At 43.1% G+C, this 17,020-nt stretch overlaps 1 protein-coding gene across 5 annotated transcripts in view; it reads left to right on the forward strand.

Annotated features, from left to right (window-relative positions):
- LOC136573018 (G-rich sequence factor 1-like) overlaps positions 1-14,002 on the forward strand; it is a 65,779-nt gene extending 51,777 nt beyond the window's left edge. For 3 of the 5 annotated variants that reach the window (XM_066574116.1, XM_066574112.1, XM_066574115.1), the window contains exons 6-10: positions 1,994-2,175; positions 7,290-7,411; positions 7,682-7,820; positions 9,832-9,873; positions 13,455-14,002. In XM_066574116.1, coding sequence (XP_066430213.1) covers positions 1,994-2,175; positions 7,290-7,411; positions 7,682-7,820; positions 9,832-9,873; positions 13,455-13,465 — 496 coding nt within the window. In that variant the 3' untranslated portion in view covers positions 13,466-14,002. Of the gene's footprint in view, positions 1-1,993; positions 2,176-7,289; positions 7,412-7,681; positions 7,821-9,831; positions 9,919-13,454 lie in introns of all 5 variants that reach the window. The other 2 variants (XM_066574113.1, XM_066574114.1) reach the window with 2 other exon arrangements.
- Positions 14,003-17,020: the final 3,018 nt, after the last annotated feature.

The following is a 17,020-nucleotide window of genomic DNA, read 5'->3' on the forward strand; positions in this document are numbered from 1 at the left end:
TTTTCTTTTCTCCTCGACAAATCAGCTTATTCCAAAAATTGCATTTAGTAGCGTTGGAATCTCTCCAAAAAAGACCAAAAATCTGGATCTGTATTGGATTAAGGCTGACTAAGGTCTACGACTGGTATACTAAACCAAGCGTAGAAACCATGCGTTCAAGTTGCCCCCTTTCCCTATGAAAGGAGTCCAGTCATTCTATACTGGTTCTTAGAGATTCATGAAAATGAGGGTCTGACATCTATAGGACACATATTTTATTTCACATCAATATCTAAGTCAGCCATCTCAAACTAATGCTGAGAGGTTATTTTTTGCTCTCTCCTAGAGGAGTCTATTATCCGTCTCAAACCAATGCTGAGAGGTTATTCTTGCTCTCTCCTAGAGGTGTTCATTATTTTTTGATACTCAATTTTATATATGCTCATCTCCATTTAAATCTCAAGTATAGATTCTCCTGAAGATCCACATATATCGAGTGGTGAAACGCGTAGAGAACATAAATACAGAGTAGCAGGAGTATTGCTCCAAGCTGGACATGACATCCCCAGCTTGAAGCATACGGAGTACAACCAGAAGTACCCATCAAATTAGGGGGTGGACTATTTCCCCACACCTGAGAGATAACACTTCAGATTCTGCGTGAAATACAGAGTAGCAGGAGTATTGCTCCAAGCTGGACATGACATCCCCAGCTTGAAGCATACGGAGTACAATCAGAAGTACCCATCAAATCAGGGGGTAGACTATTTCCCCACACCTGAGAGATAACACTTCAGATTCTGTGTGATGTCCTGTTCTAAAATTCATCTTGAACAGAATGAACTATCACTGATGAGAGACAACAAGAAAGCAATTTCTCTCGACACTCGTGAACCATTCACATCTTCATAGTCTCTTATATGAAGTACTCTCCTTGGAAGTGTTATATACAATAAGTAACATCATAAAAACATATTGAGTGTCAAAAATCCAAAACTGTGGGAATAAATCCACAATTCGGATGAGTTTTGTGTTTGTGTTGTGCCCACTGTGTGTTGTGTAGTTTTAAATAATCCTAATAAAATTTATTATTTCTATCAATGTAGCTGTATGAGGGCCTGTTTTAGCTGTATATATAATGTATTGAGAATTTTCTTTCTTCTTTTGCATGTTTGGGCAGAAAAATGCCACAACTTTTAGTGGTTTGTATTTACGGTGTTCCTCGTGCACTTTAAGTGCATAATGTTTTTTGCTTTCCTGCTTTTGTGAAATAAAGCTAAAAAAACAGTGTTTTTGTTCTGTCTGATATTTTAAGCCATATTTTTTGACTTTTCTGTCAATTGAGTTATATGAGGGCCTTGTTTTTTGCAAGGTGAGCTGTAGTTTTTATTTCTACCATTATTGACTTATTGTAATTTTAATGAAGTCCCTTTTGGGGACCTTATTCATGCAATCACAGCTGATTTCTCATGAATGCCACGAACTTGGCTCCTGAGTCCAATCAACCACACAATCATAAATGTCACTAACTACTTTGTGTCGGCGCATAAAAATTTACGGCTGGTGCCAATCGGGTTACCTGTAGAATACACTGCAGGTAATGTGGCTTGTGTCCTATCATCTGATATTGCTCGGTTCAAAATAACTCGCTAGAAATGGATAAAATAAAGTGCGCCTCTTACTCCACAACCAGACACGCTTATAACATCTACTCAACGTTTTTTAAAAAGAGAATATGTGTAGAATTTTTGATACTACCAGCTATCTAGTTTCATTAAATGTAATCTTTATTAAAATCCAGAATTAATAAGAGTTTTATCGTCTTTAGATTAGCGATAATTAGGAAACTGATTACTACATTTGTAGCTTTTTTTTTTCATAAAGAATTGCATCTTCTGTAAATAGAAAATATTTGTTTGCCGTCTCATGAGCTGAACGCTTCTAAATGTACTGCCCCAATATGAATCCTACTGGCTTTGTGACAGTCTGGATTAATTTGTTTTTGTTCTTCAAGGTACATTGAAATTTTTCCAAGCAGAAAAAATGAAATTCAGAACGCTCGCTTCCTTGTTAGAAGAAGGAAAGGTGTTACTTTTGCGCCGACCATGAAAGAACTTTATGATCCAGACATTTCTATTAACAATGAAATTAAGGACCGGCAGTCAGACCTGGTTAGTGAGAACAATCACATGAATGGTGAGACACGGATTCCTAATCTCTATTTACTATATTTCTAGAATGGAATAAATACTTTGGGTCAAAAGAAGAGTCCTATTGGATGATGTTTTCTGTATTGTATTTAAAGTTGTTTTCTAATGGAAATATGTTACAAAGTGTCGGCACATCAAGAAATGCACATTAGGACTCACTTGGAGCCCATTCACATGTATTCCACAGAAGCAAACGGTCCCGTTAAAGCCTATGAGGCTATTCATGCGGCCATTTAAAAATTAAAAAAAAAAATCGTGTATGGCTGATTTCACATCTGGGTTGGATCTTCCAGTCGGAAGTGCCATCGTAGATCCGGCACAAAATACCAGAAGAAAGTTCTACATGCAGTAAAATGACGGTTTACTGAACGGACCCTGTTGGTCAATGGGGTCCATTCAGTGCTGTTGAGATGGATCTATTCAGCCAGGGAATCCCCTTTCCTACTCCCATATTGGAACAGGAAAACTGAACCCCTGGCACAGATGTGAAAGCAGCCTAGGTCCTCTTCTCATCTTTTTGTCGCTGACAAGAATGGGGCATCCAGTGTGAATGGTCCGCACAGATTGGACAGCACACTTATGGCTTTGCCTCAGCTGTCCTATGTATGTGTCATGAGTTTTTCAGGCGCAATAGAAACACACCCATGTAAATAAGCCCTTACTAATATTGTCCAAAACTAGAGGCATGTGGCGGTAATGCGGGTTATTGCTATCAAAATGAAGCTCAACTTTTAATAAATAGCATGTTGTTGTCTGATATGCACATTGCATGCCTTACACTCATTCGTGAAACTGGACGGGAACAAGCCAAGCTGTGAGGTTTTCACACGGACGATCTATCTGTGTGAAAAAATAGTCTGTTTCTAGCCTTATAGGCTATATTGGGACCGTGATGGCACATTCCTGAGAATACGGCTGTTTTCTTTAGTCTTAATTATGGTGCAAACTGTTAAAATGCAGCAGATTTATCAGTGACTCGTGCTGGATGATAAATTTGGTGCATTCTTACTGTCTAGTCAAAGTTTGTACCACCTTTTTTTTTACCAACTTCTATGTTTGCACCATAATTTTTGGAATCCCTTGTAAATGGTTTACTTGCATGTATTTCACGTACACTGTATATACTGCTGTAGGTGTATTATTACTCCCTAATACCTGAACTTGCGGCCAGGAAATCCTTCCGCCTCCTATGAGATGCAGGCATCAGTGTAGTGGTTGGACAAAAGATCCAGCCTGGCTGCTGTATTCAGAATGGAATGGAGAGGGAAGAGTTTAGTGAGTGTAAGACCGATTTTATAGGGAGTTGCGGTGATTTCACATCTGCGTCAGAACCTCCAGCTGGAGGTTCCATCACAGATATAGCTGAAAATCCAGAAAGAAAAGAAACTCTGCATATAGCGCTCTTTTTTTCTGCCAAAAGCCAGAAACAAGGCGGACCCCATGGCCAGTTTTTCTTCGGCCCAGATCTCGACAAAATTCTCGAGAAGGCATCTGGCAGGAAGAAGGGGTTCCCAGAAGAGCTGCAACAGAAGGGGAAGACCTTTTTTCGGACCCCAGCGCAACAGCCCGAGTCATATAGGGGCAAGGGCAAGACAGGCCGCTGAAGTTATCCCAAGGGGAGTAGAGGGCTCTTCAACCCCCACCAGGGGGATCCAAAAAGACAGTAAACCTGACACCATCCCAGTGAGGGCGAGTCTAGGGAACTTTGTGGATCGATGGGCCGTGATTTGCGAGGGCTCATGGATCCCAGAGGTCCTACAGCAGGGATACCAAATAGAGATGGTGTCCCTCCCCAGAAGGAAATACGTTACCACAGAAGGCTCGGCACAACAACTATGCTTACTCCAACAGAGCGTCCGGGACCTACTACATTCAAACGCAGTATCCTTTGTACCTCAGAACGAAGAGATCCGGGGTCACTACTCTAGACTCTTCCTGATAAGGAAACCATGCGGAAAGTCACGCATGATAATAAACGTAAAGCCCCTGAATGCCTTGATCAGACATCGAAAGTTCAAGTTAATCTCCTCAACAGTGAAGCTGATACCAAAGGGAGCCTATATGGCGTCTATAGATCTAAAGGATACGTACTTTCATGTGCCGATCCACAGGGATTCTCAGAAATACCTGAGATTTGCACTAGATATGGGCAGAAGAACAAGTCCTCTTCAGTTCAGATGCCTTCCCTTCGGGATTTCCTCAGCGCCCCGAATTTTTACAAAAATCATGGCAGAGGTAGCAGCCTACCTAAGGCAAAGATCAATCCTAATAATACCTTATCTGGACGACATCCTGATTTGTAGCGGGGTCCAGAGAGCTCTTAGCTGAACACCTGGCAACGGTGCTCGATCTGCTCCAATTCTTAGGATGGATAATAAACTGGGAGAAATCCAGCTTAGATCCCAGCAGAGAAAAGATATTCCTGGGCATAACGCTCGACTCGGAGACTCAATGCTCCTTTCTTCCCGAGATAAAAATACAGAAGATCCTTCAGCTAGTCAAGACCTTTCTGCAGAGGCGGTCATGTACAGTCCGGGAGGCCATGTCCCTCCTAGGGAGCCTGACATCGTACATCCCTGGGGTAGCATGGGCCCAAGCGCATACCAGACCCCTGCAGATCGCAGTCCTTTCAGCCTGGGACAGAAGACAGTCCTGATTAGGAACAAAGATGCGTATCAAAAACTCAGTGAAAATATCTCTGCGTTGGTGGACATCTCCAGTAAACCCGTGAAGGGGAGTCCACTGGATACAGAACCTAGCCACACACATCACGACAGACGCAAGTGTCTGGGGGTGGTTGCGCACAGGGAGACCAACTTCTACAGGGTCCCTGGCCGCAGGAGATAAGAGGTCAATCATCAAACTACAGAGAACTCCAGGCGGTTTGGAAGGCCCTCCAACTGCTGGGGGACTCAGTAAGAAATCAACACATAAAGATCCTGTCGGACAACACCACGGCGATTGCCCACATTCGGCGCCAAGGGGGCACAAGGTCACCAGCCCTACAGAGCATCTCGCAAAAAATCTTCCGCTGGGCAGAGGGCCGAGTCCTCTCAATCTCGGCAACATCTAAAAGGATCGCTGAACTGGAGGGCAGATTTTCGCAAGAAAGATGACGTATAGACCGAGGGGAGTGGTCTCTAGCTCAGGGGGCATTCAGAATCCTGACGGACAGGTGGGCACCCCCACAACTAGATCTATTTGCAACCAAAGAGAACGCCAAAGTGAAGAACTTTTTCTCCCTCAGACAAAGGGACCAGCCAATAGCGGTAGATGCCCTGAGCCAGAATTGGGGAAAAAAGCTTGTGTATGCCTTTCCTCTGATACTGTTGATTACAAGAGTGTTGCAGTACTTCAGATCACAGATATGCACACTGATTCTGGTGGCCCCCTTATGGCCAAAGAGGAGCTGGTTCGGTCTTCTAAAAGCTCTGAGCATCCAGGACCCAGTCATCTTCCCTGCCCAGGCGGATCTATTGACGCAGGGACCTCTGGGCTACCCGAAGATAGACAAACTCCACCTAACAGCCTGGATCTTGAGGAGTCCACACTGAGAGGAAGAGGGTTCTCTGAGAAAGTAATCGGGACCCTAATGTCAAGTAGGAAAAAAAACAACCAACCTTATCTATCAAAAAAATCTGGAAGAGGTTTATCTCTTGGAGGCAGGGAAGAGATTCCCAGGACTCTTTTCCAGTAATCCCCTTAATCCTGGAGTTCTTGCAAGAGGGCCTGGATATGGGCCTCTCCTCAAGCATCCTAAGAGTTCAGGTCGCAGCCCTTAGTGCTCTGTTTGACACAAAGTTATCAGAGAGCAGGTGGATTAGCAGATTCCTGACAGCAGCAGATAGGTTACGACCTAGGCCCACAAATATATTTCCAGTCTGGAATCTAAATTGGGTCCTGAAGGCAATGTCAGCAGAACCCTTCGAACCGATCGAAACGCTTTCAATAAAAAATGCTCACCATTAAAACAGTCTTTCTGGTGGCCATTACCTCAGCAAGATGGGTTATTGAACTACAGGCTGTATCTATCTGCCACCCGTTTCTTAAAATCACCTACACAGTGTTCAAAACAGACCCAGCCTTTATGCCGAAGGTAGCGTCACCCTTCCATAGAGCTCGTAATGTAGTAATCCCCTCATTATTCTTCAATAAACCTAAAGACGAGGGAGAAAAAACCCTAAACTGCCTGGATGTCAGGAGAGCGGTCCTGAGTTATATTAACACCACAAGTCACTGGAGACGGGACGATAACCTGTTCGTCCAGTTCTTTAGCCCAAACAGAGCACCAAAAAGCTCCAGAGCCAGGTGGATTTGCCTGGCCATTACGGAATCCTACAGGGCCCTTGGGAAATAAGTCCCCTCGCTTCTTAAAGCCCACTCCACAAGGGTAGTAGCATCTTCATGGGCCGAGCATAGTTCAGCGTCGTCTGTACAGATATGCAAGGCCGCCGTTTGGAAGAAGCTACACACTTTTGTTAAGCATTATAGGGTAAAGGTGCAGCAGGACGAGGACATGGCCTTTGGCCGCAAGGTCCTCTTGGCGGCCATCCCACCTTAGATAATTTTTAGTTGGTATGTCTCAGGTGGTGCTGTTGTGGAGACGACTGGGGAAATAGGAGATTTATACCTACCAGATAATCGAGTTTCCAGGAGTCTCCACGACAGCACCCGTCCATTTACCCCCCTATTTCCCTTAGGAAAAGTATAGGTTAAAATGCCAGTTACTTAGGCAAAGAGTTAGGTTACGCTCCTACCCTGGCAATTCGTTAAAAACCACTGAGGAAGGTGGGAGAGAGGGGAGCTTTTTAACCTCTCTGTGTGTTCCTGTCCAACCAGGAGGAGGCTATCTCAGGTGGTGCTGTTATGGAGATTTCTGGAAACCAAATTATTGGGCAGGTATAATCACCTATATTTTTTTTGCACCAAAATTGTGTTTGCCTTTAATATCCTGCACTTCAGAACTCTTGGCCACACCTCTTTTTCAAGACCCTTTTGAAAACCGCGTAGAGGCGCATAAACCAAAAATGTCTGCAAATTTTGTTCTGCAGATGTGTTATGCATTTCATTTTTGTTCTTTTTTTTTTTTTCCACCCTCAGATTATGGGAAGGATATGTCTGGGAAGGCTGTGGATGCCAGTGAATTCACGGTTGTATCGCCAGTCCATGATATCCACATTCGAGGACTCCCTTTTAATGCTTCTGGACAAGATATTGCAAATGTGAGTTAAAGGGCTTTCTCCAGGCAGCTCCGGCTGGCAGTACAGGAATACAACTGGGTCGGAGCGGAGGCCGCTGCTCCGAAACCGGTGTAGTGGCCGCTGCTTGTAATTACGAGTGGTGGCTACTACACGGGTCGGAGCAGCGGCTTCTGCTCCGACCCGAGTGGATCGTAGCACTGACAGTCAAAGTTTTTAGTAAATAATACAACTTCAAGAGCACTAAAAGTAGCTGTTAAGAGACTGCAATAGTTACCCATTTTCTTTTGACAGTTTTTCCATCCTGTAATACCATTGAAGATAAATATTGAATACAGTGCAGATGCTGGAGTTGCTACTGGTGAAGCGGTAGTAAGATTTTTGACCCATGAGGATGCTGTAGCTGCCATGTCCAAAAACAGATGCCATATGCGTAAGTCTGACTGCTGTTCACACCACTGTGCACTTCATTTTATATCACCAAATTGTCCAAAACAAACACAGAAAATGTGCAAACAAGCAATATGACCACCCTGAGTGCTTTAACATCGTAAGGGCAGGCTCACACCAGCGTAATTTTACCACGTATTATGTGGTGAATGGAGTCAATGAGAGTACATTGATTTTCATTGACCAACTCAAACTAGCGTTGTATGTATTGCATAAAGAACCTAGCATGTTCTATTTTACCACATATTATGTGCGATGGTCCTATTCTTCACTACAGGCATGTAAGTAAACGCTTTACATACGCAATTACAATGTATATGTGCTGTATTTATACGCAATGCCACTAAGAGACAGCGGGAAGTTTTTTATAAAAAATAAATAAAAATCACACTGCGCATGTGATGGCCGCTGCGTTATACGCATACACTTGTGTGAGCCTGACCTAATGGTGCAGCCATTTTGTGCCTTCAAGACAGTGATTTTATTCTTTGCGCCAATGTGATTTTTTTTTTTTTTTACATCAGATTTTTAAATATTTTCTTTCTCTTTTTATTACTTTTGCACAATAATCACATGTACTTAGTTTTAGTATCACTGTGGGGGCTTCACCATGCGGTTACTTGATCACTTCAGTAATGTACTGCAATCCAAAACTATATTATTCTGTTATGCTTGCCACTTTAAAACTAAAATGCATCCATGAAATGGGAGCTGCGCCTGCAATTACTAGCACTGGCCCCTACACAAGGGTAAACAGTGCTTCTGCTCTGATCCTGGTGTTCTTGGCAGCCGCTTCCTGGATAATCCGTTTTAACCCCTTGAGTGGCACGCCCGGAAATTTTCCGGGACGAGCTCCACTGCTCATAGTGACATAGCCCGGAAGATTTCCGGGCTATGTATCACTATGGGAGCTGCAGAGCACAATGCCACAAGCTGTGACAGTGTGCTCTGCCTGCACAGACCCACAGAAAACAAAGCAAGGGCTTTGAAAAACCAGCAGAAGATATTGCCGGCATATCGGCAATGTCCTGCTTTGTTTACAGGTTGCCATAGAGACCATCGGCTTGTCAGAAGCAAGCCGATGGTCTCTGGGGCAGGGAGAGCTGGTTGTTAGCTGTCAGAGGACAGCTAGGTACTAGCTCTTAAAGCAGAGATCAGAGAAAACCTCCGATCTCTGCTGTGTTAACCCTTTACATGCTGCAGTCTATGTGACTGCAGCATGTAAAGGGCTGTCACTGCAGCATGTAAAGGGCTGTCACCATCGGACCCCCAGAAAAAGGTAAAAAATTATTTTAAAAAAAATTATAAAAACACTTTTCTCCCTTTACTTTGTAAAAAATCAAAAATACAATCACACATGTGGTATCCATGCGTCGTAATGACCCAGAGAAGGAAGTTAATACATTATTTAACCCCTTAATGACATGGCCCCTTTTTTTCTTTTTTCCCCATTTCTTTTTTTCCTCCCTCCTGTTTAAAAAATCACAACTTGTCCTGCAAAAAACAAGCCCTCATATGGCCATGTCAATGGAAAAATGAAAAAGCTATGGCTCTTGAGACGCAACTGCAAAATTAGTTGAAATTCAATGATTAGACCATTTTAAAAAACCTGCCCTGGTGGGCACGACAGGGTGGTAGGAAACCCGCCACTCAAGGGGTTAAAGGTGAAATTCTCATAAAATTGACATACTGCAAATTTAAAATCCTTGGTGTCTATTCTACACAGACATTTTCCGAAACCTATGGGCGAGACTGTAAGTCTCATCCACACAGCTTGTCTATAAATTTGGCAGTATTGTTGCCTCATGTCGATCATAGATTCTCTTTTTCACATTAATTGAAAGTTTATTTAATAGTTTTCAAGAAACATTAAATTATTTGTTTATTCTCTCTCTCTCTCTCTCTCTCTCTCTCTCTCTCTCTCTCTCTCTGTCTCTCTCTGTCTCTCTGTCTCTCTGTCTCTCTCTCTCTTTTTTTTTTTTAACCTTTTCTAGAACATGGATACTTAGAACTGTTCCTGAATTCATCGCCAGACGGTAAATGAGATCTGTTTTGGTAGTATGGTTGTGCACATTAAAGAGGTATTACTAATATTATTCATACTTTTGCTTCTGTTTTTGTTCTCAACTATGTTCAAAACAGAAAAGCCAAAGCACTGGTGGTGTTGCTAACTTCTACTGTGTTAGAAAATACATATTTCATCCGTTGACGCAGGACCTCTATCAACAGACCCAGAGGTTGCAATTCTAGCCATAAAACCATTCCCAAACATGACTTTAGGGTACTTTCACCTGAATCCCTTCCTTTGTGAAAATTGCGTAAAGCAATGTTCAGATGTTACAGTATAACAGATGCGGATGAATTTTCAAATACTTACAATGCTCATTATTGTGCAGAAATTACATGGATTTCATCTTGTGCAGTGCATGGTGTGAAATCTACGACAAAATCCACACTTATCGCCTTCATAATCTGAGCTGGAAATATCTGCCATATCTGGGCATGGCCTTACATTAAAAACGGTTTATGGGTTATGACTCCTTTTTCATATAAAGCTATTAAGCCTGTAATACTACACCTTCCTGGACAGACGTGAATATCGCACTTCAAAAGTAGTTGTACAACAATTGCCAAGAAATAAAAAAAATGAAAATGGCTCTTTGGCATCAGTTTGAAAACTTGATAAGGTGATTTTTCACTCAGGGTAGTAATTTAGGGTTAAAGGGCCTCTATTGAGGCCATAAGGCCTCTACTCTTCTACTATACCTCTGCATGCCATTAACTTCAGGCAGACTTTTTTTTTTTTAATCCGATTCCATACAGAATAACTGAGCATACCACATTTTTCTTTCCCATCGGACTCCTTGTCTTGGAAGGTATGCAGCTTTTATGTTTCTTTGCTAGTAAGAGCTCATGTAGCCCAATAGAGCTTTATATAAAGTATTGCATGACTCTCTACTAAACTGTACTCTGGCCAGCTTTTCTATTAAGATGGATAAAAAGGTCTCATAAGAAAAACTAATATCTTGGATTTGTTACAGCACTGTAAAGAATGACCTTTAACCCCTTCAGTGGCACGCCCGGAGATTTTCCGGGACGAGCTCCACGGCCGATAGCGATATAGCCCGGAAGATTTCCGGGCTATGTATCACTATGGGAGCTGCAGAGCACAATGCCACAAGCTGTACATTGTGCTCTGCCTGCACAGTCCTACAGAGAACAAAGCAAGGGCTTTGAACAACAGAAGCAGAAGATATTGCCGATATGCCGGCAATCTCCTGCTTCTAAGTCCCCTGTTTTGTTTATAGGTTGCCAGAGAGACCATCGGCTTGTCAGAAGCAAGCCGACGGTCTCTGTGACAGAGAGAACTGGTGCTTGGCTGTCAGAGAACAAGCCGGCACCTGCTCTTACCGCAGAGATCAGAGAAAACCTCTGATCTCTGCTGTGTTAACCCTTTACATGCTGCAGTATGTGACTACATGCTGCAGTGACAGCCCTTTACATGCTGCAAAGGGCTGTCACCATCAGACCCCCGGAAAGTGATCAGGGGGTCCTGATGGGTCCCTGTGGAAGTCCCCTAAAGGGACAAAAATTAAAAAAAAGTTTTTAAAAAAAGCAAAAGTAAAAAAATTATTAAAAAAAATAAAAATAAAAACACTTGTCTCCCTTTACTTTGTAAAAAAATTTAAATAAAATTACACGTGTGGTATCCCTGTCCTAATGACCCACAGAAGGAAGTTGGTACATTATTTAACCCCTTAATGACATGGCCCCTTTTTTTCTTTTTTCTCCATTTATTTTTTTCCTCCCTGAAACATAAAAACTGTATAAACTCGTTATCACCGGAATCGTGTGACTCAGAGAATAATGTTATTCTGCACGCTGAACGCCGTAAAAATGAAATCCAAAAAACAAATGACAGAATTTATCCCCCCCCCCCCCCCAATCTTCCTACAAATGTTTTTACAAACGTTATGCAATACATTATATATACCTGAAAATGATGCCATCAAAAAGTACAACTTGTCCCGCAAAAAACAAGCCCTCATATGGCCTGGTCAATGTAAAAATGAAAAAGTTATGGCTCTTGGAACGCAACTGCAAAATTAGTTGAAATTCAATGATTAGACCATTTAACCCCTTGAGTGGCACGCCCGGAAATTTTCCGGGACGAGCTCCACTGCTCATAGTGACATAGCCCGGAAGATTTCCGGGCTATGTATCACTATGGGAGCTGCAGAGCACAATGCCACAAGCTGTGACAGTGTGCTCTGCCTGCACAGACCCACAGAAAACAAAGCAAGGGCTTTGAAAAACCAGCAGAAGATATTGCCGGCATATCGGCAATGTCCTGCTTTGTTTACAGATTGCCATAGAGACCATCGGCTTGTCAGAAGCAAGCCGATGGTCTCTGTGACAGGGAGAGCTTGGTGCTTGGCTATCAGAGGACAGCTAGGTACCTGCTCTTACAGCAGAGATCAGAGAAAACCTCCGATCTCTGCTGTGTTAACCCTTTACATGCTGCAGTCTATGTGACTGCAGCATGTAAAGGGCTGTCACCATCAGACCCCCGGAATGTGATCAGGGGGTCCTGATGGGTCCCTGTGGAAGTCCCCTAAAGGGACAAAAAAAAAAAAGTTTAAAATTATTTTAAAAAAAATTATAAAAACACTTTTCTCCCTTTACTTTGTAAAAAATCAAAAATACAATCACACATGTGGTATCCGTGCATCGTAATGACCCAGAGAAGGAAGTTAATACATTATTTAACCCCTTAATGACATGGCCCCTTTTTTTCTTTTTTCCCCATTTCTTTTTTTCCTCCCTCCTGTTTAAAAAAAATCACACCTTGTCCCGCAAAAAACAAGCCCTTATATGGCCATGTCAATGGAAAAATGAAAAAGTTATGGCTCTTGAGACGCAACTGCAAAATTAGTTGAAATTCAATGATTAGACCATTTTAAAAAAACCTGCCCTGGTGGGCACGACAGGGTGGTAGGAAACCCGCCACTCAAGGGGTTAAAAAACCTGCCCTGGTGGGCACAACAGGGTGGTAGGAAACCCGCCACTCAAGGGGTTAAAGAAGTGTGAAAAATAGTACAACACTGATCTGATATAGATTACTCTGTCCTGATGAAAAGTTATCAGTGTTAGTCTTGGAGGACCCCTTTTTAAATTGGACCTCACAATCTAAATTTACCTCTTAGTATATCTTTGGAGAGTGGGAGAAAAGGCCAAGCTAACATTGCTGGATATACACATTAAATAACCAAAAGGGTTGTTGATCCGGATCTTGGAGTCAGGTGGTAACTCTCAAATATAATGCGATGGGGATTACTCTGACTGCCGTTATGGAGCCGGGAAGGAATTCTTTTTATTTTTTTACCAGATGGGGTAAATTCTCTTCTCCCTTATTTTTTTTTTGTTTGTTTTGCTTTGCCTTGCCTTTCTCTGGATCAACAAAGGGGGCAAAACTTTTGCGCAAGCTAGCCTTGTGCTAAATTTTCCAGCTTTTCTACAGTTCTGGCGTAACACTATTAGTAAATGTACCTGCATATGTTGTGTATCTTCCACTTGATTATACCACTATGTTAACACCCTCATGTCTTTGTTTTAGGACACTTATAAGTTCTCCAACTCCTGACATTAGACTGGACATTAGACCTGTTTTCTTTTAAATGGCTGTTTCAAAGATTGGACCTTTTTTCATTTTAAATATCTTTGTTACCTTACCGAGTGTAAGAAGATAACTGCTTCTAACTCGGCAATCAAGAGGATACTTCAAGAGAGTACCCATGCAAAATCACTTATTGGCCTGGAAGAAAAGCTCTCAATGGAGTCCAAATCTCAACAAGCAGTGTTTCTTCATCAAAGTGCCTAAGATCGTACTGGGAATGCAGTTCTTTTGGAATTGAGGGAAAATGATAAACTAAAAGCTATACGCAGGCGTTTACATGTCCTGCATTGCCCATTTAGATGTATAGACACACTGGTATGTGTTATAGTGAATGGTCATTTGTATTACTCCACCTCATTGAAGATCTGCTGCGTGTGGTGGATTTATTTCTTGCATAGTTCATTTGCAATTGGTTATAAATGTATTAAGTTACATTTCTTTGTAGTATTTTGGGGTGGGATAACATGGAATAAATGATGACAATGGTCTGCTTTTGTTGTGTGTGTTTTTTTTCCCATTTGTATGAATGAGTTCGGTACATTTGAGCAAAGATTAAAATACTAAAGACCCTACTGGTTGTCCTGTCACCTTCTATCTTAAGAACAATTGTAAGTTCTGTCAAAGGGTTTCTTCAGAATTAAAAAAAAACAAACAACAAATTATTGGTACTCCCGTACGTAATGTAGAGTGATATCCTACTGCTGGACAGAAACCCAGAGAGGATAAAAGCAGGAGACGCACTCCAGTTTAGTTTTCCTTTCCAGTAGATAGGATCCGAAGAAGATTAAAGGATACGCCTTACTTTGGGCTGTGGGCCCCCTTTCATTTCTTGTGCGTTCTTGGGTTCTTAGACACCGTAGCCTTTTAAGAGCCCCTAGTGTGGGGTGCCCTCTTTGCTCTTTCGCTGTAGCATTGCTTTTATATGAGTGGGTTGCTCCAGTTGAGCTGAGTGTGTCCTTGGGTGCGACAACATTCCCCTTCCTGGCATCTACAACTACAACCTGCAAATTCATCCTCCACAAAATCTTCTGCATGAAGGGCAGTATCCCCCCCTTTCATACAGGGTGGATGGACGACTTACCATATTCAGGGAGACTTGGTTAGCTGACCTCTCAGACTGCTTTCTTTATTACGTATGGGAGGCTGTTTTAGAGGGTTGCACCATAGAATTTTCGGTATGACCCCCACCTCTGACTGCATCCTTGATGGCGATCTTAATGTTCCCATCTGTTGCATGGATCAGCGATGTTCTCAGATTTGCTGTCTGGTCCAAGTACTATCAATTCATTGCGCTTCCATTTGGTTTGGGTATTTTCCCACTACTTCCCCCTCTCTACCCCACTCCATGGCTTTACAGAAGTTCGAGCCTCACTAATAGCTCTTCTCAACCCCAAGGGGATAGTAGCCCTACCCTTTTTAGACGACAACATGATAAAAGCCATCCTGGATAGTCTCCACATTGCTCTGCACATACTCTCCAGGTTTGGGTGGATTGGCAACCATCCCAAGCCATCCCTCACAACGTTGCAATGTCTGCAATTCCTGGGACTCTGCTTCAACACTGTTCAAGCTCATTTAATACTGCTGTCAAAACTGGAAATTCAAAATCGCTCTGCTCCTGGCTACCATGTGCAGTCAGGAGCAGAAAGATGTCACTGGGCACATGATCACTGTTATCCAATGGATAACAACGGTCATTTAAAGTAAAAAAAAAAAATAAAATTTAAAAAGCTTACGTTTCATCTCCCCTCACGGATCATATCCGTAAGGGAGGATGAAAGTACATACATAAGGCCCCCGGATTTATCCGTGGACCTTACCCCAGCTTCTGCGCATATGCCTGTCGCCAAAATGGCGGACACATGCGCAAAAGCTGTGGATTGCCAGGATAATTTAAATTCTCCCTGCTCCTGGCTACAAAACTGAGCCAGGAGCCTGGAAGTTTCACGGAGGCCGCGGTGAGCGGTTCCTGGTCACATGTTCGCTGTTATCCAATGGATAATGGCGATCATGTAAAAGGTTAAAAAAAATTGAAGTTTTATCTCCCCTGGCCTCCGTATTTGAACCCCGACGCGATCCTCCTCCGTGAACCTTTCCTGGATTCTGCACATGGAACCGCGGGCAAAACGCCGGACACATGGGCAGGAATGGGGGAGCCCAGGAAAATTAAAATCTTGCTCCAAGCGACCAACGGTCGCCGTGAGCCTGGAGCAGTGACCTTGTTGAGCGGTCACGTGATAAAAAGGTAGTGATCTATTTAGGAGCGATTTCACATGACATTACGGATAATAAGCAGATCAATCGCATCGGATTACATAATTCCGCTCACATTAGTGGGTCGGAACTCACAGAAAAGAGAGCGCAGCAGGTTCTATTTTACTGCGGATATCCGCAACATAGAGCCCATTGTACTCTATGGTTGTGGATATACCCACGGCCCATACGCAACTACATTGTGTACGGGCTGCAGGTACCCACATCATCGCTACGCGATGATGCGGGAAATACAAGCAGAAAAAAAGGCGTACTGCGCATGACCGCCTGTGTGAGTAGGCAGTTATGCGCAGTACATTACGCGGCCGTACGCAGTGTCACAGCTGGGATCCGCTGCGGGCCTCCGCAAGCGGATTCCACCTATGGCTGCGTGAGCTCAGCGTTATTCAGACTGCTACCTGTAATACATAATTTACAAGAAGCCACGGGACACTCTCCTTCCTGCAGTTCCAGGAGCAGCTTTTGAGCACCACCTGTGTGAGACCGCCGCACCTCAGTGAGCTTACGAAGACTCACAGAGCACTACTTACCCACCACTGAGGTCAAAAAATACCCCCCAAAAAGCATGAGAGGAGGGGGGGATACCTGGTTTTATTGCCCCATGTACCCATCCCAACCAGTCTCCGTAATTAATCCCTGTCTTCGGAAATACCACACAGTTCACATTATTAATTTTATCTAAGATTTGGGGAATGCCGAAAAGGGCGTGGAAAGGGGGGGGGGGATTTTTATTCCTTACAAGTGAGAAGTGGGGCCTGAAATGTATTCAGTTGTGCCCTGCAATCCAACGGGTGTTCCCTCCATTATAGGCCTTGCAATGTGTCCTGTAAGAAGATTTGGGCCACAATGGGTATGTTTCTGAACACAGGTATCCATTTTGGGGTGACCGTCTTTATTCCTACGTATGCTGTAAAAATTTTTTTTTTTAAATGTAATTTTTTTTTCTTCTGCTTTGCTCAGATTCATTCAAATACTGTGGGGTCAAAATATGCCGTAGACCGCTAGAGGAATTTGTTAAAGGGGTGGTCTCGCGAAACCAAGTGGGGTTATACACTTCCGTATGGCCATATTAATGCACTTTGTAATGTACATTGTGCATTAAATATGAGCCATACAGAAGTTATTCCACTTACCTGCTCCGTTGCTAGCGTCCTCGTCTCCATGGTTCCGTCTAAATTCGCTGGCAGCTTGCTTTTTTAGACGCGCTTGCGCAGTCCGGTCTTCTCCATTCA

This window comes from Eleutherodactylus coqui, chromosome 7, assembly GCF_035609145.1.
Source record: "Eleutherodactylus coqui strain aEleCoq1 chromosome 7, aEleCoq1.hap1, whole genome shotgun sequence".
Taxonomy (NCBI): Eukaryota; Metazoa; Chordata; class Amphibia; order Anura; family Eleutherodactylidae; genus Eleutherodactylus; species Eleutherodactylus coqui.